This window comes from Nilaparvata lugens, chromosome 4, assembly GCF_014356525.2.
Source record: "Nilaparvata lugens isolate BPH chromosome 4, ASM1435652v1, whole genome shotgun sequence".
Classification (NCBI taxonomy): Eukaryota; Metazoa; Arthropoda; class Insecta; order Hemiptera; family Delphacidae; genus Nilaparvata; species Nilaparvata lugens.
Genome location: NC_052507.1, coordinates 69,314,504 through 69,339,195, shown reverse-complemented (window position 1 = coordinate 69,339,195; position 24,692 = coordinate 69,314,504). Strand labels below are relative to the sequence as shown.

At 35.1% G+C, this 24,692-nt stretch overlaps 3 protein-coding genes across 3 annotated transcripts in view; 1 reads left to right on the top strand and 2 right to left on the bottom strand.

Annotated features, from left to right (window-relative positions):
* LOC111056489 (dynein regulatory complex subunit 7) overlaps positions 1-2,516 on the bottom strand; it is a 42,122-nt gene extending 39,606 nt beyond the window's left edge. Inside the window, exon 1 of the mRNA XM_039426338.1 lies at positions 2,457-2,516. The gene's annotated coding sequence lies outside the window, so the exon portion shown is untranslated. The remainder of the gene's footprint in view (positions 1-2,456) is intronic.
* Positions 2,517-8,576: 6,060 nt separating this feature from the next.
* LOC120350938 lies at positions 8,577-9,886 on the top strand. Its single transcript, XM_039426337.1, has 2 exons — positions 8,577-8,638; positions 9,415-9,886. Exon 2 carries the CDS (start codon positions 9,431-9,433, stop codon positions 9,779-9,781), a length of 351 nt encoding a protein of 116 aa, XP_039282271.1. The 5' UTR covers positions 8,577-8,638; positions 9,415-9,430; the 3' UTR covers positions 9,782-9,886.
* Positions 9,887-20,855: 10,969 nt separating this feature from the next.
* LOC111056488 lies at positions 20,856-23,509 on the bottom strand. Its single transcript, XM_022343854.2, has 2 exons — positions 23,155-23,509; positions 20,856-21,608 (listed from the first exon to the last, which is right to left on the bottom strand). The coding sequence occupies exons 1-2, from the start codon at positions 23,312-23,314 to the stop codon at positions 20,953-20,955; spliced, it is 816 nt and encodes a 271-aa protein (XP_022199546.2). The 5' UTR covers positions 23,315-23,509; the 3' UTR covers positions 20,856-20,952.
* Positions 23,510-24,692: the final 1,183 nt, after the last annotated feature.

The following is a 24,692-nucleotide window of genomic DNA, read 5'->3' as shown; positions in this document are numbered from 1 at the left end:
TTTGGCTCTATTTTTGCAAACTATAGGCTTTGAGATTCACACTGTCACCGAGAGTGTAGAGTCTCAACTTAGTTTCCTAATTCAAAGCATAAGGAGTTGAATACCAAATGGTAAACTACATCCAATTCCAAAATCGATATTAAAGTAAATAAAAATTTTTACACTAAAATTAGAACACTTAACATTTTTTTCATAGTAATGTCGTTTATTTCCTGGAACCATTCCAGCATGCACTACTCAATGTATAATATGGGGGCACCGAGCTTCGCTCGTTATTTTTATCTATTGATAAACAGAACACATTTCTCTAAAATGATTGTGTTTATATTTTACAGCTGGCTATACGTCAGCTTATGAATTTCGGGGATGCGATATTTTGATTTTTCACATACTCACTCACTCACTTTTTCACTATCCGCCGTCGATGAAAGTCTGAGCTGTTTCAGCCAAGGATGAAAATATCCTTTTAATGTCGTTCAGCGAGTTTTCCCAAGGATGAGACCTAGTGCAATCGAATTTTTTTATCATAAACCTACTATGTTCCAAATTTCGTGGAAATTGTTAGAGCCGTTTTCGAGATCCGTTGAACATAAATAACCAGATATAAATATAAATAACCAGATATAAAAATACAGAAATTGCTCGCTCAATATTTATTCATTTATTGTATAAAATACTATAATCATAATACAATTATGACATTGGAGGAAAAATATAAATAACCAGATATAAAAATACAGAAATTGCTCGCTCAATATTTATTCATTTATTGTATAAAATACTATAATCATAATACAATTATGACATTGGAGGAAAAACTAGGCTGAGCCTGTACTATTTCTCTCCAAAAATTTTGATAAAATGTTAATGTTGTCCAAAAGATAAGGTTATGTTATCATAAGGTTATATAATAGGATTGAATAAGCGAGGTATGAATAGTTTATAAGATAAACCATCATGGTTTATTAAATTAACTAATTACTGCTTATGGACCGAGCAAGGTATAAATGGGGTGAGCAGAAAAGATTAAGCTCTTGATGAATGGCGATGAAATTGAAATGTCAGATAAAACAATGATAAGAGAATGATAGTGTGTGAGTGCGCGTGAGGACGTGAACGCCCCGAGCGAATGTGTGGGGAGATTGATGCTCTCTGGATGAAAGTGAAGTGCGCTTATCACGTTCAACAATCGTCTGAAGCAACAAGTGTCGAAACATATCAAAACCCAAAGTGGCCAATTGCGTTGAGATAGAGTGAGACAGAGGGTTGATATTTTAAATGTGAATAAACAATAAACGAGAGGGAAGAATGGATAAACGATAGAATAATCATAATTTTACGGGTGAGCTTCATGAATGGGTGTGGGGAAGGAAAAGAGTGTTTTTGTGTGACGTCGGAGGGTTTGAAATGGAAGATGAAATTTATTGATGACTGAGGGATGGAAAGAGTGTGGTGGGTGAGGGAGAGGGGCTAATCCAATAGTAATATCTTCCGCTACTCTAGTCTCCCTTTCACTCTGTTATTCGAAAACCTCAGTGCCGGCACCTCACTCCTCAAATTCTCTGCTGCCTTTTCATGGCCTTCCTCTCACCCCTCTACATCCCTCCCTCCCAGTCCATCCCAAAGTTATACAAACACCTCTGAGCATTCGCAATAATAGAGTGAAACAGATTTGGGCCATTCTGACTCCGACTCCAACCCAAGTTACACGTGTAATTGAGAGCGCACGACTCGATTCCAATGTCAGGGGCTAAGCGCCTTCAAATTACTCTCTCGCCTATTATGTTGTTTTATACTCTTGCTAATGCATTTAAACAGCTTTCTGCGGCTGTATGCTAATTCATTATCATGTTTCTCAGTTTACAAATTGGTGGGGTGAAGCATTTTGCAAACAGATCTGATAAACTTTTCAAAGTTAGGTGACCGATTCTGCATTTTGTAAACAGATTTGATAAGCGTTTTGATCAACTTTACAAAGTTACGTCACAGATTATGCATTTTGTAAACAGATGTAAACGGAGGGGGTGTTTCTGTTCTTCTATACTATTTGCTGAAATTATAATACTAAACTTATGTTTGAATCCTTGATTGGTTGGGAGCTTTTGGTGGATTCGTTCATTCAAATGCACAGATTATCATCATTATCTAATGGTCACCTATTTTAGCAACTAGCAACTACGAGCCAGGAACTTCAATGAAAAATACTAATAAAATTCAACTTCAGGTGTATTGAACTCTAAATATATAGAACGAATTAATAAAAGTCAGGTAACATGTCAAATTTCCAAACAGAGCAAAGTTATTCAGCAATCGATTCAGGTCAAGAAGACATACTCAATTTTTAATCTATACATTTTGGGAACCTGCTAACTTGCTGCATTTAAATTTGGGCCTCGGTCATTCTATGAAATAAATTATGAGCTTAATAAGAAAAACAACAAAAGTTCGGCACTCACCCTTTTAACAATATTCAAACTTGGACTCTTCAGAAACACTCACATACGCTTTAATAAAACTCACTATACTTGAACTCACACGCACAAATAATTTCCTGATTCTACTCCTACTAACTCAATAAAATTTTGTTTCCTATTCAACAAGATAAAAATTACTGATAACTGAAAACATAACAATTTGTCCCTCTGAATGGGAAATGGGCCCATTCAGAGGACCGAGGCTCGCACACCGTTACATGTTTTCCCAGTTACGTCACAATTCGAACTGTGACCTTTTCACTGAAAATTATTCCCCCTCCACGAGCGTTGAGCATAACTTCCGTGGAAAAGCCAAAGCTGCAAAAAGGTCAATGCTCGTACAATTTTCAAATACAGTGGCTTTTTCGACATGAAATTGAAACTGCATTTGAAAAATGCACGAACATTTCTTTAATTTTGACAACTAAGCAACAAGTTTGCAAATTCAAAGAAGACAGAGTCAATTCTCACACTAAAAATGCAGGGTTTAACAAACAATAAAATCAAAGTTCATTCCAGTTCAAAAACAATATAAGATACACAAAAACAACTACAATAATAGCCACTCAATATCACACTATTGCATAGATTTGATAAGCGTTTTGATCAACTTTACAAGAGTTACGTGATGGATTCTCACTGCGTGGAATACATTAAACTGGTGTTAGAATAATGATTCAATGAAACGTACCGTAAGATTTTTAAATGATAATTATTGTGATTATTGACAAGCGTAATAATTATGAATTGCTTTTCTAGGAAAAATGATGCATTACTGTGATAAAAATATATATATTTTGAATTGAATTACTAGATATTTAAGTGAAGATATTCACTCTTCTTCTCAGGGCTATTGATTATTAAAACATAATAAAAATTATCATGTATTTTCAACTCTTCAATCTGTTCCTCACTTGGTATTTGCTCTTAAATAATTTGAACTAGTTGTGTTGCAATAAAATGAATGGTTAGTCTTTGGATAGTTAGTTTAATGGATAGTTTTTATTGTATTTTAGAAATAAATGAATATGTCAGTGTAGAGAGTAAGATGTGCAGATATGTCCCCTTCAAATTGGTAAATCATGTTTTTAGCATATTCTTCCCATTCTCTCAACTATCATTGAAGTGACATACATTATACTACTCCCAATTGGCTTTATTCAATTTCTCAGCTAATATTATTGATTATCAAGTATCCTCATGAGGCTGCCCCAAGCTTATAAAGTTAATAATTTGAAGAAAAATATGAAATCCTCTGCCATCATTATCTCGGTCTCAAATCGTATTTACAGGGACTTCTAAGTTCATTTTGAACAAACTTTGCCAGGACACATCATGTGATGAATTTTGACGGTCTATTTGAGAAACACTCATCATATTCACCAACAATACACCCCACACAGGCTAGGCCTCGGGGTGTTTATTGTTTTATTCATTCTTATAAAAGAACCTTATCATTAGGTATGTTAAATCATTATATTACTGTACATTTCTATGTTTCGATGATAAGAAAAAAAATTTCCTGTTATTGTACTGTTTTTTGGATGAATAAAATCTTTTTCATTTCAATATTCAAGTTTTCAACTGTTAACGACGGTGAAGCAAATCTTTCCATCTGCTCACAAAATATTTGTCAAATATCCATAAATTCCAGAAGAAATGGAGACTGATAAGGCTAGTTTCACACACATCCGGTTTGTTTCGTTTTCGGCAAATTCCGATAAGTGTGAAACGGTAAATCGGTTTGAATTCGGTATCGAACAGAAACCGCATAGAACCGAACGCCCATTTGACTCTAATAAGTTCCATCAGGTTCAAATTCGTTTCTAGCGAAGGGCTACTTTAACACACACATGGCATTCGGTTCAGTTCGGTTCGTTTCGTTTTTGGCAAATTCCGATAAGTGTGAAACGGTGATTCGGTTTGAATTCGGTTCCGAATAGCAACCGCATAGCACCGAACGTCCCCTCGACAAGAATAGGTTTTATCATAATATTCGAATTTGTTGCTAGGAAACCGGAAATAAAAACAAAGTCTTTTACACACGCTCGCTTTTTTTGTTTTTATTTTAACCCGATATCATGATTATCTGTTTAAAAATATTCCATGTCAAAATCATATGGTCAATTCATTCTGTTAGTTCTCTGGAGCATTTTTTTCTCAATGAATAGTTTTATTAAAAAAATATGAAGATAAATTAAAATTCAGGGAGAATTTTTATTATTTTTCCATGAAAAATACGTGATTTTATTAATGGAGAGAAGAGATGAACGTTATTTACCATGTGTTACAAACACATTTTCAATTCAAAAAAATAATCACTCTTAACGTCCAAAATTAATATAATCGAAAATAAACTATTCAAATAGTTCACAATTTTCAATTAAATTGAAAATTTTGTTGTTCAAGAAATCACATCTTACTATTTGAACACCAGCTTTTATATTTTATTACCAGCATGAATTGCAAAAATCCAAACACAGCTGTGTTTGAGAAGAAAATACATGATTAGAACCGTACGAATTAAAACCTGATAAGTATTGTAAAGCTCTTCCTGGGGGAGTCACTCTCACCTCCAAGGATAGGACAATACACGTAGGGTGATGTAATGCTGTATTTAAATGCCTCACGTTGGGCCGGCAAATCATGTGGTGCGTTTTTTAACGGCTTCACACATGTAGAGTGAATCTTGTACTGAGTCAATGGTGTAGCGGCTATAAATTTTGTAATTGCGTGCGTGGACGCTGAGTGAACACCAGACTGATTGACTCACTACAAGACTCAATACAATTGTCGGAATCGCGGGAGGCCTAAACGCTCGCTCACCCTTGATTCTTCTAATGACAAATTGTATAGTGATGAAATTTTTATAAGCAGTGTAGCGATCGCTAAACACTGAATACGGATACCTTAAAATTATTACCTGTGAAGAATGAGCATACAAAATCATACAGGTCGAGCAAAAATCCCGATGTAGATAATTTACGGGACTGCGTCTCTAATAAGTTCTGAAGGATTAAAATACGGTATTTGAACCAAATATCGTTCAGAATATATTTCGAGAACAGAGTCTTGTCGGGTTTTAAGCTCTATTGTAGGAATTTATATGATCTATGGCTGCATCTGCTGTACAATTGATGTGTTCGCTCCTAAGTCGAGGTAGGTAACAGATAAAAGCTGATATATGAGCAGGTAAGGACAAAGAATAAATATCTCGATCTGACCCCACTCGCTACATCCACTTAGACCTGTTCCAATATCCAGCTTGATTCAATTATTCAATGATCGTATTCGATCGGTTCTTGATGATATAGAACGTATCAGACACAATAATTGACAGGCTTAAGAAATAATCGAACTCAGAAAGCGAATTAACAAAACTGAAATATATTACAATAAAATATGTAATCATACAGTGCAGATTCAGAATTTGATTTACAGGTTGATAATAATTTAGCATTAACAGAATAGTTAAAAATTTTCTTGTGCTTGCATGATACCATGCGTGATTCAACAGAATTTTACAATTGATAAAATTGAACAGTTTTGAAAAATAGTGAAAAAATGAATTATAAAATATTTTTAAAATGCTCGGGGTCGTGGTTCAGGCAGCGGAGGATAGTTAATCAACTACAAATTCTTATAAATTTAATATGAATAAATTCTAGGCTCTTAAATGCTAAAGCGCTTGTCGGCGTGGCCAATAATTTAACGAAGAAAAATTTATGTTTTCTGCACTGAAATATTTTCGAAGCGTAGATTGGGGCCCTTTTAAAACTTATAACTCACGTGAATTTCCTTGGCGGTCGTGGTTTTCTTCTTTAGATCAAAAATCGTTTGATCGGCGGCAATCCAGGCTTCGGTTTCAGCACGTGGGGAATTTTAATTTAAATATCTCCTTCACCGAATTAATTAAGGGATAATTTACTTTAAGCTTTTAAATTTATCGATTGATGAAAACAGAAATTTTACAAATAACAAATAGATTGGCCTAAAATATCGGCTCACAAATAGAACATTAAAAATCGAACAAGAAATTTTACAAATAGGTCTTGGTAACTATAAAAGAGATCTACACGGTAAGGATTTCAAAAGGAAGTGTTGCTCTTTTCTCTAAGCTTTTAGGCTAGACCTTGCTTCTCAGAATCTCAATGTAATAATTTGCATAAAAATTTGCCATTGGTAGAACGCTTGTGACGTAAACATGACGTCAGTGGCAAGCAGTAGAATACAATTCCTTTAATTACAATAATAATTTATTTATGTAATTCTTAAAACTGCTTAATCTTCTAGACATAGTTCCTCTCATACAATGTACACGTGCTAGTGTAACTGATAAGGCAGGGTTGGTGTCTGATAATAGATTAACATGTGTTGCTTTCAAACGATCACCTTCTTGGTGCTATTTCTATGCACTGTGATTGGCTTAGACCTGCCAAAGAGATTTAATTACCATGTGGTTCAGTTGAATTAAATTATTAATAAATTAATATTCTTGTACAATTTTTATTAGGTTTGAGATTATTATAATTAATTTCTGCCATTTTATCAATAATATAATTTCATGCTATGACCTATTTAGTTACAATAAGACCTGACATATAATATAATTTCTTAAATAATAAATAATTTCAACGATAATACATACATTTTATTTTTTTATTGAAATTCTTGATCCTTTATGATAGTTTTATTTTTTAGAGATGGTATTATATCTTACGTGAAGCCAGCGTGACATTTGACAATACTTTGAATCAGTCAGCTGCGTTCGAACTGTTTTAAAAACATCTGATCGATAGTAAACAAAGTGTAACCTCAAAATCAGTGAGCGATTCATAAATAATTTGTGCTTTATCGCAAAATAATTATAATTTTATTGAATAATTTTCCTAGAAAATATTCAGTACAGAACGGTACTCTTATAATATACAGTTATTGATAAGTAAGCTTTATCGCTCGGTCGCTAACTATTCCTTTAGCAAATTCTTTCATTTTAAAAGGTAATCACAATTTTTCTCTTTTCATGAGATCTATTTGAAAAATTCATCACACAAAAGCCCCCAGGATATTTTAAATAGGTAATTGGGAGACGAGTCGAAACAATGACTATTTGAAAATCCGATATTGTGATGAATACACTATTTCATCTCCTTACTTCTACGAAAACTCAACACTTAACACTAAAAACAAATATCGTGCACTTTTGGCTACGAGAAAATAAATAATTGATTGTTCCTTCATTGGATACAATCGAAATACAATAATTAATGAGGTCTCTTTGGATCCTTCATTAAAACAACTCCACAACTTCCATTCACGGGTGGCTTATGAGCAGACCCATAACTATAACAAATATACAAATTCACATATTACTTCTTAAGATTTGTATAGTATTTGCAACAAATATAGACTTTCATCATTTTTTCATAGTTATTACAGGTTTCGACTCTTTGGTTTGGCTTTTACATAAATTGGGTGAGAGTGTGATTTTACTTCGGTGACTTGACAATCGTCTACCGTTTGACTCGAGCAATTTCTTATTTGCGCTTAGTACGTTGCGTACAAACAGGGTTACACTTGAAATGGCTTTCTTGATTTTTATCAATGTTGGTTACAAATATTAAGTCCTTAAGATTATATTTATCAATTTGAATTACAATTCATGATCTTTTGATGCAACAGTAATAAATTTCACATTTAAAGGTAAGAATTTCATTTTCTTTGGAGTTTTTTAGAGATACATTCATATAACACAGAACATGCGCATTTCGTGCAATTAACATAAATATATATTTTTGGTTGCGTTTTTACTTATAATTCACATTAAATAATAGGTTACAATAATTAATAACGATATTGCTTTGATTCTATACATTGACTCTATGATTTCGCACACATTGGTTGTGGGACGAAGAAAATTATCGAACAGGCTTTGGTTCTGAATAGATTTCTATCGATTCTGTATTTCAAGGTTAGATTTACACATTTTTTCAAATAAACTTTGTTTATTTCTTTCTCCTATTCACTACTAACTTCATCTGATTTATAATTTATAATTATTTTCTGTGGATAATACAATTTTTGTTTTTGTTTTCCAGTTGGGCGGATATAACTAGGCGATTGTTTCTGTGATGATTGTAACATGAGGCAGATGGCTTGATCAGGTTGGTAATTTTTAAAGTTGTTTGTAGTTTTATTTTCTTGATTTAAAGTTGATAATAATTTCTTCATTTGATGTGGATTAATAATATTTCCTTATTAGCTGAGATGCGGCGAAGTTTAGGTTATGTTGATTAGGCTGCAGTAGAAAGATGCTAGTCTGCAAAGATATGATTAATGGGTAGGCTGTGACTATGACAAGTTTGATGATTGATGTATTCCACAATGTAGTTTCTAGTTGATTAAAACATTATTCTTTCTTAAGCCCCCATCTAAATTGATTTCGGTATCATTCAAGGTCCAATTCCAATTTGCAACTATCCGTTTTATTAAAACTTGGCTTAAAACGAATGTGCCGGTGGTGTAGATCAATTCTTACAAACGTATTTCCTCTTTGTCGGCCGGTAACATGCAGTTTGATATTCTTAAACCTTACATGCCGGTGGTGTCTGTGTGTTTTCCGAATAATCTTTTTCTTTTTTGCATGCGGTGTACAGTCTGTTTGATTTCAACCGGACATGACTGCGGTGGTTGTAGGCCTTTCTTGAGATTACTTTCCTTTTTTCTTGCATGCTGGTAGGAAGCTTGATGTACGATTTTAGCCTAACATGACGGCGGTGTAGATGAATTCTATTAGATGATTTTCTTCTTTGACGTCTTGTTTGTTGTTTTGATTCATGGGTTTTCAGTTTTGGTTGTGATTTTGATTTGTTGTGAATTTTTGTTTTATTTCTATTGTCTGGCGAACTATCTTCATGAGTGCTGGGTTTATCTGTTGTAGATGCTGTCTTCGGTGGATGGACGGTGATGTGGGCGGTCGGCGGTCCGGGCTGCTCTTCAACGTGGTCGGCAACGTCCTTGGACTCCTGGTGTCCGGCGCGCGGTGGTACGAGCTGTCCCTCTATGCCACGAATGATGTCCTCGGCTTGGCTGGTGATGTCGTCCAGTCCCTCTCGGCGTTCGGCGGGGTGCGGCGCGACTTCAGTCTTGACACTCTCGGTAGGTTGGTCTTCCATATATGTGTCACGTTCGTTTGTCTGTTTTATGACCTCTCCTTCGAGTGTGTTTACTTCCGCATGCGTGGGTTCAGTCTCTGGTCCAATATTGATTTCCTTTGCATGACACTTCTCCTCAATTTGCCGTCCTAATATCTTGCTTTCTTCCGCTGCTTCCTTCAACCTTTGTTCTGATTTTTCAAAATCTTGTTCACTTGCCTTCTCCATCTGTTGGATTTCCCTCTTTAATTCTTCTCTTGCTTGTTCGTGTCCTTTGAGTAGTTCTTTACTTGCTTTCCTTAATTCTTCATTTTTTTGTTTATTGTCTTCCTTTAGTTCTTCATTTGCTTTTTGCTTTCCCCTAACCATATTGTTTAGTGTTTCGTTCAGTTGTTTCCTTTCTTTGATCATATCGTTCAATGCTTCCAGGATGAGACTCATCTGTAACACGGAAGGGATGGGTGTGCGGTCCTCAGTCGGCGGCAATGGTTCTGTGACGTGAGATGTGTGTGTCTGGACTCTGGAGCGGTGGTAATGGGCGTTTCTCCCGCGCGACATCCTCCATCCTTGAAGTCGTCGATGTGGACTCCAGGATGCGGTGTGGTTCTTCCATAATTTATTGGATGATACAATGATGCGAGTGCAGTGAAACGATCGCAAATATGTGGGGTTATGTGCAAGATTACAAATGAATGACCACAGTTGAAATAGTGTAAAAAATTCGTTGAAGTGAAGGAATACAAAAGGTGCTTCAATAATATGTTCAGTGATGAAGTGAATCAAATTAGCAATATCGTTAACATAAAATGATAAACATAAAGGATACAATATGGATAATGCGATGACAAAGGTACGCCTCTTACAATTTATTATTACTATTATTATAAATATTTTACTTTTATAATTTCTTGCCGCAATTCAATATATAGGCTAGTGTTCTTTGCACATTTTATATAAAAGCAGTGATACTCTGCTTAATTATTCCGCAATATATCCGTGATTTAATTTTACTTCCCTCTTTATGTTTTAAAAACTTTTAAAAATGTAAATAACTTCAATCCTCTTTTCTGTAAATATTTATAAATTGTTTCAATATAGACCTAATATTCTTCAAATAATATGACCTTTCTTATGGTATTCTTAAACCTATGACTTATAGTATGACCAATTTTCGAATAACACGATAATAAAATTCTGAGTTCGATTCTTTCTCTAAAAATTCATCAATCGATAAATTTCTTTTCTGTTCAAAAATGGGTATGGTACGACTTGTTATTTTATATAACAGTGAACAGTTAATATTAAATTCGAAGAAATTCACAACCATGAATTTTTCAAAAAATTTTCCCGTTGTCAGCGCTATAGTATACTGAGCAACTAAATAATCCTCGTAGTCGATTATCCACCTCTTCAATGCCTATCACTGTTGGGCGCCAAATCATGTGGAGCGTTATTTTACTCGCCTCACATATGTATAATCATGTAATGCTGTATTTAAATGCCTCACGTTGGGCCGGCAAATCATGTGGTGCGTTTTTTAACGGCTTCACACATGTAGAGTGAATCTTGTACTGAGTCAATGGTGTAGCGGCTATAAATTTTGTAATTGCGTGCGTGGACGCTGAGTGAACACCAGACTGATTGACTCACTACAAGACTCAATACAATTGTCGGAATCGCGGGAGGCCTAAACGCTCGCTCACCCTTGATTCTTCTAATGACAAATTGTATAGTGATGAAATTTTTATAAGTAGTGTAGCGATCGCTAAACACTGAATACGGATACCTTAAAATTATTACCTGTGAAGAATGAGCATACAAAATCATACAGGTCGAGCAAAAATCCCGATGTAGATAATTTACGGGACTGCGTCTCTAATAAGTTCTGAAGGATTAAAATACGGTATTTGAACCAAATATCGTTCAGAATATATTTCGAGAACAGAGTCTTGTCGGGTTTAAGCTCTATTGTAGGAATTTATATGATCTATGGCTGCATCTGCTGTACAATTGATGTGTTCGCTCCTAAGTCGAGGTAGGTAACAGATAAAAGCTGATATATGAGCAGGTAAGGACAAAGAATAAATATCTCGATCTGACCCCACTCGCTACATCCACTTAGACCTGTTCCAATATCCAGCTTGATTCAATTATTCCAATGATCGTATTCGATCGGTTCTTGATGATATAGAACGTATCAGACACAATAATTGACAGGCTTAAGAAATAATCGAACTCAGAAAGCGAATTAACAAAACTGAAATATATTACAATAAAATATGCAATCATACAGTGCAGGTTCAGAATTTGATTTACAGGTTGATAATAATTTAGCATTAACAGAATAGTTAAAAATTTTCTTGTGCTTGCATGATACCATGCGTGATTCAACAGAATTTTACAATTGATAAAATTGAACAGTTTTGAAAATAGTGAAAAAATGAATTATAAAATATTTTTTAAAAATGCTCGGGGTCGTGGTTCAGGCAGCGGAGGATAGTTAATCAACTACAAATTCTTATAAATTTAATATGAATAAATTCTAGGCTCTTAAATGCTAAAGCGCTTGTCGGCGTGGCCAATAATTTAACGAAGAAAAATTTATGTTTTTCTGCACTGAAATATTTTCGAAGCGTAGATTGGGGCCCCTTTTAAAACTTATAACTCACGTGAATTCCTTGGCGGTCGTGGTTTTCTTCTTTAGATCAAAAATCGTTTGATCGGCGGCAATCCAGGCTTCGGTTTCAGCACGTGGGGAATTTTAATTTAATATCTCCTTCACCGAATTAATTAAGGGATAATTTACTTTAAGCTTTTAAATTTATCGATTGATGAAAACAGAAATTTACAAATAACAAATAGATTGGCCTAAAATATCGGCTCACAAATAGAACATTTAAAATCGAACAAGAAATTTTACAAATAGGTCTTTGGTAACTATAAAGAGATCTACACGGTAAGGATTTCAAAAGGGAAGTGCTGCTCTTTTCTCTAAGCTTTTAGGCTAGACCTTGCTTCTCAGAATCTCAATGTAATAATTTGCATAAAAATTTGCCATTGGTAGAACGCTTGTGACGTAAACATGACGTCAGTGGCAAGCAGTAGAATACAATTCCTTTAATTACAATAATAATTTAATTTATGTAATTCTTAAAACTGCTTAATCTTCTAGACATAGTTCCTCTCATACAATGTACACGTGCTAGTGTAACTGATAAGGCAGGGTTGGTGTCTGATAATAGATTAACATGTGTTGCTTTCAAACGATCACCTTCTTGGTGCTATTTCTATGCACTGTGATTGGCTTAGACCTGCCATAGAGATTTAATTACCATGTGGTTCAGTTGAATTAAATTATTAATAAATTAATATTCTTGTACAATTTTTATTAGGTTTGAGATTATTATAATTAATTTCTGCCATTTTATCAATAATATAATTTCATGCTATGACCTATTTAGTTACAATAAGACCTGACATATAATATAATTTCTTAAATAATAAATAATTTCAACGATAACACATACATTTTATTTTTTTATTTGAAATTCTTGATCCTTTATGGATAGTTTTAATTTTTTAGAGATGGTATTATAACTTACGTGAAGCCAGCGTGACATTTGACAATACTTCGAATCAGTCAGCTGCGTTCGAACTGTTTTAAAAACATCTGATCGATAGTAAACAAAGTGTAACCTCAAAATCAGTGAGCGATTCATAAATAATTTGTGCTTTATTCGCAAAATAATTATAATTTTATTGAATAATTTTCCTAGAAAATATTCAGTACAGAACGGTACTCTTATCAACTATACAGTTATTGATAAGTAAGCGTTATCGCTCGGTCGCTAACTATTCCTTTAGCAAATTCTTTCATTTTAAAAGGTAATCACAATTTTTTTCTCTTTTCATGAGATCTATTTGAAAAATTCATCACAGTATGAAAGCCTCATTCATTTTCGGCAACAAACCGAACCGAGCCGAAAACGAACCGAACCGAATGCGTGTGAAGCTAGCCTAATAGTGTCAGAATAGAGCCAGGAAAAATACCAACTCACTCTTACACTAAAACCACAGTTATTGAAAGTTGTAGCTGCTTATAATATCAAATTATTGATAAGATAACAAATGATCGATTTTGCCAGTTTACTGATTACGACCTGCAAGTCGAGTCAAAAGTGCCGAACAAGTGAGTGAAACAAAGAAACCCGAGTTTAAGGAAGGAGGGGGGGGTTTGTTGTTGAATGGGCGGAGAGGTGCAGGGGGGAGGAGGAACACACTGCAGCAGTAATCAATCAGGGGTCGCGCGATTGTAGCAGGCCAGTACAGGCCTGCCGCTGTGTCTCCGGATCAGTACAGTGTCTCCTATTTGCGTCCAACTGCACGTATTAGAAGAAGAGCGAGAACTGGGAGGCTGAGAGAGAAAGAGAGAAAACGAATTTGGAGAAAATGGGCCTGATTGATGCCCACCTCTTGCCTCCGTTGACCATGCTCTAACTCTAACTCCAACTCACCCCTTGTTCTTTGGTGGGTCCCGATCTCTCGACTTTCGAATAATGACTCTCCTACAACAGAAACCTCCCCTCCCCTTGGAAGAGATGTTGTGTGTAATTTATTACCTCATGGAATTGTCGTAGCTTCTCCAGTGGAAGAATTGACTGGAAATATTCATTGAGCTTTTTGAGTAGGTATTTTGAATATTTGAGGTTAATGATTATAATAAAATAAGTAGTAAATGCAGGTAATGCTAATTTCTAATGTTCTTGCAATGACTAGGAATGCTAATAGCTATCATAATGGGATTCAAAAGCATAAATTATTGGCGAGAAAATACATTAGAATGACTCATAGAATAGAATTACTTTCTTATATATATTTTTTTTTTGATGACGTGGCGTAATGTCCACTACCTTCAATTACTTAGTACAATAATCAGTATAGATATATATCGTTGTTTTCAATGATATTGAACTCAATACTGTCAATTCTATTTTGAAAGTTATTAAATTTGAAACAGTGATAACTGATTAGCTGAATTTCCAAGAGGAATTATTTGGATTAAAACTTTTTTAGCTGAATTATTTCCTCCCAAGTAAGAGGATTTGTTCATATACAAATACAATCCAGGTAAAAACAACAGGCATTTGCCCAAAACTGCTTCAAACCTTAATTTGGAATACACAGTCTAAAGGCTATGTTACTTACGTAAATTAAATGATAACTTAATTCGCATAACTTATAATGTGATACAATGTACCTAGAATACATTGTTTTCCAGGTTCCTTGATGTGATACATTATATTCATAGAAGTAGTAAGCGATTGTTGGTGGTCAGTCGGATCAAATGAAAATACTGTACTGTATCACTGTTAAAGAAGGTAAAACTAGGCTAAAAGTGGATTGAAGAAATAACTAGTTGAAAATAGGGTGAAGTAAAAATTATCTCTCAGCATCATCATCGGTCTCATTGCCTACGCACAAGCCTAGAGCTCATGTGGACATAATCTTCAGCAAGAAAAAAAACTCTACCAATAAAATCTATCTTCACTATCATGAACATTGCCTCAGAATATAATGTAACTGAGAAACGAAGCCCTTTCTCTATAAAAATCACTGACTGTTCAGCATGGACAAAGAAATATTTCAAAGAAAGTTAATTTTATGGACTCATTAATTCTATATTCGTTTGTTTGATAATAATTATCAATACCAATACTCCTTCAGATGACAATATGTTAATTAGCTCCTTCTCTGTGATATAACAAGGAAATGTCGTCAATTAACTATTCTGTAGGCTCTTTCTGTTCCCTGAAACACGAACAGTTTTCCTCTTTCACTGGGAGGTTAGTTCAATGCTGGTAGAGAACAAGCGAGAGTACATAGGAAAGAGAGAAAGCGAGAATTGTATTGCTGCCTTTAGAGAGATGGAGAGTGAGTGAGAGAGAGAGAGAGAGAATCGCGTCGCGACGCGGACTACCGCGGCCGATCGACCCGGCGCGTCTCTTGGTCGTCGTTTTTTTTCATCCGCCACCCCTGGATACCCTCCAAAACCCTCTTACTCTGCAGGCCTCTACAACAGCCTGGTGGGTTTCAGCCGGGAAAGTAGTCGCCCCAAGGGATAAGAGGAAGAAGACGGGGGTGGAGACACGGTTGTGCCGCGAAATAGATTACCGAGAAGGGAGAGAATTAAGGGACGCAGGCTGCGGGGGTTGGGGGGTTACCATCGGCGTGGTAACGAGCCTTGCCTCCCACGACTTTGATGACGATGATTGTCATGATCATCACGAAGGAAATACTCCCCCACCCCCTTCATGATGACCAGTCACTCTCTCTCTCTCCCACTAACTATTTCCCTTTAACATCCCTCATCAGCCTGATTTCTGTGCACTGACCAGCCACCGTTCTGTCTCACTCTCTCTCAATCCACTTCGATCCTGCTCTCCTTGTCTCTCCTTCGTGAGACTCGGGTCGTCATTTGCTGTCCGTTCAAGAAGTTGCTTACGTTGACATTGTCATCCCATCTGAACTGCATTCTACGTTCCACGATATTTCATTGTGGAATTTTTTCTCAGTTACATTGCCGATCACATTCTTCTGTGACTAGTCAGCGTTTAGTTTGGAATCAATACGAGTAGATTTCTTGATGTTCCGCAGTCAGTCACATTAAGATAAATTAATATGATCTTCAGCCCGATATCATAGTGAATTCATGAGTGAATTCCTTGAATTGAAAATATTTTCAACATACTTTGGCTAGGTGAAAAAATAGCATGAATCTTCTCTATGATATCTGTCTCACTCTCTCTCAATCCACTTCGATCCTGCTCTCCTTGTCGCTGCTTCGTCAGGCTCATGAGACTCGGGTAGTCATTTGCTGTCCGTTCAAGAAGTTGACCGTCGGGGATTTTTCATTTTTCACAAAACCAATCATTCTCTAGCTACTTTAGATACAAATGATCAAATTGAGATTTTCTGTTATTGAGATTTCAAACAAAAAAGTCGTTTTTTGTTTATGTTTTCTGTATTTGTCAATATAACTCTGCTTTGATTCAGCTACTAGACTTCCGAAGAATAAGAATCAATTTCTTCTTTTCCAAGAAGTGGAATCTTTTTCGATTATCAATAAAGCTCACCACTCAAATGCACCACTTACCGTGTCACGGTATAAAATGCGGAAAATAGGCGAAGGATTAGATTTCCTCTACAGATTCAGTAGATGATTCAGTAGATTCAGTAGTGGCTATACTATTCACTGCATTTGAAAATGGTACATATATTTTGCAATTAGACACAGTGAAAAGGAGACACAATTTCTCTTCTCAAACCTCTCTGTTGATATTCGTCATGAGAAATTTGATAAATATTGTATGCCTATCAGCCGCGCATTCCACATCAAATTCGCTTCAAACAGCGAAATTAGCGCAGCGCATCTTCACTGTCGAACAATAATCGTAAACAAATGGAATGCACATTGCATGGAACAATCATATGCAAGCAGGCATTATGTGTGTGTATTAACGACTGGCTATACAGGATACAGTTGTGTTCTTGCGTATTATTTCATCTTGAAGGAGAAGAAGATCAAGAAGAAGAAGAAAAAAGTGTACGAAAATCGTCCTACACAAAAGAAATGGAGCCGAGTGACGCAGCACCGCAGGTTGATTCGCGCGCAGTTGTGTTTTAGCTAAAGCGCCCGCGGCTGGCAAATTATTGCACTCAAATGCTATACTCTCCAGACAGACTGAACTGAACACCAAACGCAAAGCGTCGCGGTCGTAGTGCGACGGTGAAACGACGGCTGTTCATGTAGTTGCGAAACATCGCGGCGCGACCTTGCACGCACACGCTCATGAAGAAGAAGAAGAAAAATAAAAAGAAGGAGAAGAAGAAGAAGAAGAAGAAGAAGAAGAAGGAGGAGAAGAAGAAGAAGAAAGTGCCTTGGCGATGGGTGTTCTGCATTCTGCTGCTGTCACTATCTCTAGCTGCTAGCTGCTAGCTTCACAACCGATAAAGGTTTGCCTTCACTACTTCAAGCTAGTGACCTGTTCCATAACATGCTCCAACTACCCAATTAATTGAATGATTATATAATTATAATTATTACTAGAATGCATAATATGTTGTATGAATCAATGAAACATTTTGTAATGCATCAGAGGTACTCTGGACCCTCCTATGGTTCCCAAAAAGATGGTTTATTGTGTCTGGTGTCAAATAATATAAGAGAAGTTATTATGATACCCACATGAATACGTCGCATAAGACTTGTGCTTGGGAATCAATGAAAGGAGGAATAACTCAATAAATGAAAGATGATTAATAGTGCCAACTCTATTGTAACTCACTTATAATGCCAACTTTATTGTAATTTACTTATCACCACATCCTCATTATGCACTTCTCGCATAAATCATGCTGAACCTATCTTCTTGAAATTATATTATTTATAGAAATTGGGAGTAGAGCAGTTTTGGGCTAGGCCTGTTGCTCTCGCCCTGTCATAATATCTATATTATTATTTGTAATATGTTGTGATAAATCATTTCATTTAAACTGAAATCATTTCATGTAAAAATAAATTGTTTAGAATGTAGTGGATTTGGATTTTGGAATCGACCCCATTACCGGAGCAGCAATAGAGATTTGAAGCTACAATTACGACCCTCCTTACCATGTATGTATGCAGACGTGAGCAACATAATAAAAGGAGACAGACGGACATCTGTGTGCGTTGCAACATTCGAACGAACACCTGGGTAGGAATTTTTCCTCAACCGTCTGCTGCTGTGTACGTCAACCTCATTTGAAAATTGAGTTTCAACCTTCTTTAACCTCAAAATTGCTCCAGCAAACAGTTTTTACCTAGTAACGCTAGTTCGCCTCCATGGTGTACATTGGGTAACAGACAAACTTATGTTCTCCTGACCTAAAACTACACATCTTGAAGAAATTGGAAAAATATAGTGCATATGTAGACATTTGAGACTCATGAGCTTTATATGTGTTGTGTATCTGCCATACGCTGAATATTAATAAATTTTCACACATGATATTGATACGTAAATATTGTTATGAGAGATGCACTCAATAAAATCAGCCAATAAATTACAGCCAATCATAAAGGAGGTGGGAGGAATCAGTAAGTCCGCCATTTAATTCTTCTCGCACTCCCATTGCATGTCGCTTACGAAGTTCCACCAGAAGCCACGTCCCCAGCCAATCACAAGCAAGCAGTAGCCTACAAAACTGAAATGTTGTGATAGTTTCAAAGTCTGCCGTCAGATGCCCTTGGCTACCGCAACGTTTTCCATGCTATGTGATTCAGAGATTTTATTTATTTATTTTTTCCTTTATTTATTCTTTTTTCTACAATGAAGCACAGATTGAGAGAGTAAACTGAGAATACCTTGTACTACTTCTCTCCCAAATTTAGGTAACATTACAAGTCCAAATAAGTTTATGTCTTCTATGAAATAGAAATTTCTATGGCTAGAAATTTGGAATTGAACTTCAATATTGTAAATGCTATCTTCTGCCAATTCTGCATTATTCTGTTAATTAAGTATAAGGCTGATAAGCTAGATAATGTAGAATAATAGTAGATGGATTTCATACTCATTATCACATTATAAACCTCAATCTTACTGAATAGTCTGAGGCATTAGAATGATGTCCTATTATTTTTTGCGCTACAATTATCTAACTCCTGAATTCAATATTAGAAAATTATTTTGATAGTATTTCGTTCTTCTATAATGAAAAATATTGTCCCACATTCCAGAGTTCAGAATATATGTTTAATTGAAATCAATCAATTTTTTTCAATTCTAACAGTCTCACTAAACAAACTCAATTACATAAAAATGTAACCTCATATAACATAAAATATGTGTGACAACTGTATCAACAACAAATCAAAACAATATTTAAAGCATATGAGTAATAGGCTATGCTTTAATGGGAGATGTAGGTGCAATTAGCACGCTATGCTATGCACGTGCAATTTGAGTGATCCAATTTGACCTTGACTTGTATGAGACTGGTGACAGCCGCGGGCGATTCGCCGCCGACATTTGTGGATCCGCCATCAGAGGGACTGATCACGACAAACGAGAGAATAGCTGCGACTGTTCTCAGAACACAGATCCGGACCATGCCAGGCCAGGTGTGAGTCTTACGAAATCGGCACACCAGCACACCTCACATTATTATTTATTTCAGCAGTTGTCAACTGTGCCAGAAGCACACTGTTTTAGAATGATTTCTAATTGTTGATATTGAGGTTCCTCAACAGTAGCTAAGAACCCAGAGTATAGAATGTAAATTGTAAAGTGTAATGAACCACTTTTGTTGACCACGTATTTGTCGGCCTGGTTTAGATAATTTTATTTCTTTGAGAAAGCCTTACCCAAGTTACCCAAGATGTCTTCCGGAGCAGTTTATTGTGTGCTGTAATTTCTGATGGAGGAATACTGTAGGTCTATAGTATAAAGTGTATTTTTGTGACATTGTCTATGATGAAATCCAATAATTATGATCGCGAATGTCGAGTAATATGATACAGTTTTATAATATCGTAGTAATATGATTTACCGGTATTATATTGCTCGATACACACAATAATTGGATTGGATGCTAGAATTATAATGATAAATAGATATTGCATTGAAATCACCAAACCCAAAAAAGTTTTTTTTTTAAACCCAATAATTACTCTTTGAATATGTTTGGAGAAGTTGGAGTAAGAAAAATAATGAAGAAATATTCAAATTATAATCATTACAATACGACGGAAATTATGAATATGTAAAGAATCAATATAATCAACAGATCGAGATTCAACATAAATCAGTTTAAAAAATTCTGAATAGAATAATGGGATTTTCTTTACCTACTGAATGTCTGAGAACAGACAACTGACGTAATAGAAACGAATAAAATTAAATATTGGACAATATATTATTTGACTAATATAGGCTAATTATAAGTTCATGAATATAATCCTGCACAGTTGCAAATGCACATGGTTTAATCCTTATACAAGCAAGATGTCATTCAGCACCAAGAATCATTCATTACCAATCAAATGAATGAACGTATAACCTCAATTTTTTAAATTTGTCAGTCATGATATTGTTATCTCATATTTTACAAAGTGTTTGAGAATGTGAATAGATAATAAAAAAGAATCAGGAGTTAATTTCCAATTCCAATGAAAACAAGATTATAATCTTAACTAAAATAAATTTTATTTAACAAATATAGTACCTATATAGATGTGATTTTGATTATCAGTCTTTACGTGAGTTCGTATTGTCATTCATTCATTCATTATTGTGCTCATGCTTAACGGACAACACAGTGACGGGTGATTGCACCTGGAAAATTTGATGAGAACCGTCTTCATTGTTGACGAGATTCACTTCACTATAGTTGGGCTGCGGGGTGGTTGGCCGCGAAGTTGTGCCGAAAAACGCTGCAGCCTCCAGCTCATGCACGACGGAGAACAACCTCCCCTTAGCCAGATGCTGGTAGTAGGGAGGAAGGTTCTTCAACGTGGGCGCCAACCCCTCCAGGAACGCGTCGATGTGGTGTCGATCCGGGCTGACTGTTTTCGAGGCACTCTGGTCAATGAAATACTTCATCAACACCGACGAAGCACTGTCGTTCCCCATCTTTTTCCTCTTCTTCTTCGGACTACTTGAATCCCCGTGATGTGATTCAAAATTCCCCTCGTGGTTTTCCGTGTTATAATTACTACTATCATGTGTGTCTACAAAGTTCAACGGGTAAATTTCATTCGTCGAGTCCTCACAATTCACGTCGAAGACTGTGGTCCGTTTCATCATATGTGGTAACAGGAATTGTAGATTTTCTTCGTATTTGTATCTTTTGTAGACGCCGTCTTCTGCCCTACGCCTGTTCAGGGATTTCTTGAACTGGTCTCGAATGTTGATCCATCGCTTCTTACAGATCATCTCTGCAACAGAATAATTGAAAAAAATGCTTTATAAAGAACTACAATTCTATGAAAAAGTCACAGATTTTAATTTTTAGAATATTGAGAAATTAATTAGAATCGTTGGCTGTCTTTATAAAGAGCTTCATTTCTATAAGAAAGTGACAAATTGAAATTTTTAGAATTGAGAAATAAATTAGAATAGGTGGCTGTCTATATAGAGCTTCAATTCTATGAGAAAGTGGAAAGTGGAGACAGATTGGAATTTTTAGAATTGAGAAATGAATAGAATAGGTGGCTGTGGCCATCAATAGGATAAGTGGAAAAATTGGTTAATAAAGAATTGAATTCTATGAAAAAGTGACAGATTGGAATAAGAATTGCTAAAAGTATTAGTGCCTTCAATAGAGGTAGCTATGGTAGTATGCTTTTGCTATCATCTATCAATGGCTTATGCTATAGCTTATACTATCTTTTCTTTTTGCTATGATGAAAGTGAGATGTTGGTCTAGTGGAGAAGGAGGAAATTTCAAGTATTATTCGATTATTGAATGCCTCGAAAATATATGGAGGAAAATACAGGGAAATGATGAAATATTTTCCCTACATTGAAAAGCGTACATTGAATTTCAATTTTTACGTGAATACAAGAAGTTCTGAAAAAGAAAGTTAACAAACATTGAAGGGATAAAATGTACAAATCTGTATCATATACTCTAGGAATTTCATTATACGATAATAACTATGATGTATTTTATGATTTTTGGCAATAAATTGGATCAAATTCAAATAGAAAAAGGAGAAATCGATGAGGAAAAAGGAAGATAACATTTTCGTTGAAATCATGTAAACAAACAGGCTAGTAAATTTATGTCAATTCATGGAAATCTCGTTTAAATCTTTAGACTATACCAACTGAAACAATAATTTCAGAATGTATTCAAAACATCCAAATCTAATCAATGCACAGTTTTTTGTCAATAAACAAACAAAGTTTCCTGGCTGTGCTCCAAGTGGAGCAGTAAATTTAAATGAATTACGGTTCTAAAATTATGATAGATCAGTAGATAGATTTGTGTTTTTCGAAATAAATGGACATTGGAAATTGAAAAAAAATTTGGTACTTGTGAGCTTGGTATTTTATTATAATGAGCAACATCAGCATGACGATTGGAAATCCCTGAGTGACCTGAGTGACCTGGTTGGCTCTGGTCTGGAGTCAGAGTTTTCAGGGCCTCTGACATGACCTAACGACTGCTTTTTAGGCAGCCGGGACCGACGCTTAACGTGTCCATCCGAAACACGGGAGTGGCCCGAGATAAATATCTTGCCCGGGCCGGGATTTGAACCCAAATAATAATATCCAAGTAATAATGGAATGAGAAAACGGAAGAAAGTTTAACATTTATCTCTTCCCTCATAGAGAGAGGTTGAATAATGTAAAATTATTGCTAAAAAACTAGTGGCCAGTATAGTAAAAGTGAAATAAAATATAGTAGAGGCAAGTTTTTAGTATAATAACAACCTAATAAATAGTGTAGTAAAAACAAATTTTAAAATAAATTACCTGGTTCGTCAATTTCTTCTCCAATATGCTTCCATACTAATGATTTATGACCGCTGTCGGAGTACTTGGGATGTGACATGTCATAAACCGCCGGATACTTCTTTACACATTCTATCAGTTGTTCATCGTCCACATTCATATTGGCACAGTGGAATCGCATCAACTCCAAATTAGAATTCACTTATTATGAGATTATGACACAATATTAGGATTTGTTTTTGCATTCAAGCATTTTATACTCATTAAATCAGTCTCCAATAAACTGCACTGTGGATGTCAAACATGATTTCAAGATGAAGTCGATATAATATTATAATACTTCACAAAACTGTCGTTGTATTCTTGAATTGTATTTATAATCTTCAAGTTGACATGTTTTGATGCGAACAAACGCACAAACACAACCCTACTCTCTCTTATTATATCGATGCATGAGTACCATTGTATATTGTTTTCTATTTCTGTATTTTATTTATTTATTTATTTATTAGAACAGTCACAAACACGATATTTGGAAAGAGAAACAGGCAATTGCCCAAAACTTCTTCAATTCCTTGATTTTGGCACATAAATAGTCCAAAGTGAGGTTAAGTTTAAAATTTCTGTTTTTACCAAAGATTAACACTCAGAGAATACGTATTCGAGATATGACTGATGAATTTTGAATTTCGAAGGGTTGATAAGAGCCGGAAATAACACTAAACAATCCGAAAGTTTCAATAATATTGAAATAAACTTGAAAATTTTGAGCAGAAAAATTAAAACTACTATCACTAGTGATAAAAATTAAAACTACTAGAAATTCATTTTGAATTCGAAATGGGAGACAGTGAATGCAGTTGAAGATTATTATAAATTTACTAATTTTATTAAAACAAAGATTTGTTTGTGATAGCAAGTCTTTAGTGAGGAGAGATATGCCAGTTTTTTATGTTCGAAAATTTTACAGAAATATAATAAATTAGAGAAAGATAGTACAGACGGTGCTCTCGAAATTACGTTTATTGTATTGTGTTCATTATAATATTGTATAGCCTGCTCTTGTTCAATTGAAAATGAATAAATATCTATCTATGATCAATAAATAGCTAGCATTTTGTTTTAAACACAGATCTTATTCTACCAATATAGTATTGTTGAATTGTTATAAATTTACTGTATCTATTAATTCAACAGTTTTGCATAAAATAATAGTCTATTTCATTCTGCAGAGTCCAGAGTGAAGAGCTTATTGAACTCTATTAACTTTATTTCTTTTAAAAATATCCACGGCCGAAATTAGAATTCTTGTATTGTACAACGAGTTTTATTATCTATGAATTATGTAATTATGCTCAGTAAGTAATGAGTTCTATATTCCATTGAGAGAGGGAAAGTTCTGTAAGTAAAGCATCCACCTCAATCCATCCTATAGGGACTCCTACAGTATAATTTAAACAGATCAGAGGGTACGTGCCAGTTTTTGTGAATATTACAATATTATATTTTATAGTTTTGTGAACTAATCGCAAAAAGAGCACAAGTACTGTAAACAGAGG

Excerpts from the sequence above, each read along its gene's own strand:
- LOC120350938 (XM_039426337.1), top strand. The coding sequence starts at position 9,431 with ATGGACGGTGATGTGGGCGGTCGGCGGTCCGGGCTGCTCTTCAACGTG.
- LOC111056488 (XM_022343854.2), bottom strand. The coding sequence starts at position 23,314 with ATGCGATTCCACTGTGCCAATATGAATGTGGACGATGAACAACTGATA. Across the intron at positions 21,609-23,154 it reads AGAAGAAATTGACGAACCAG|AGATGATCTGTAAGAAGCGA; the intron begins GTAATTTATTTT and ends ATTCTGTTGCAG.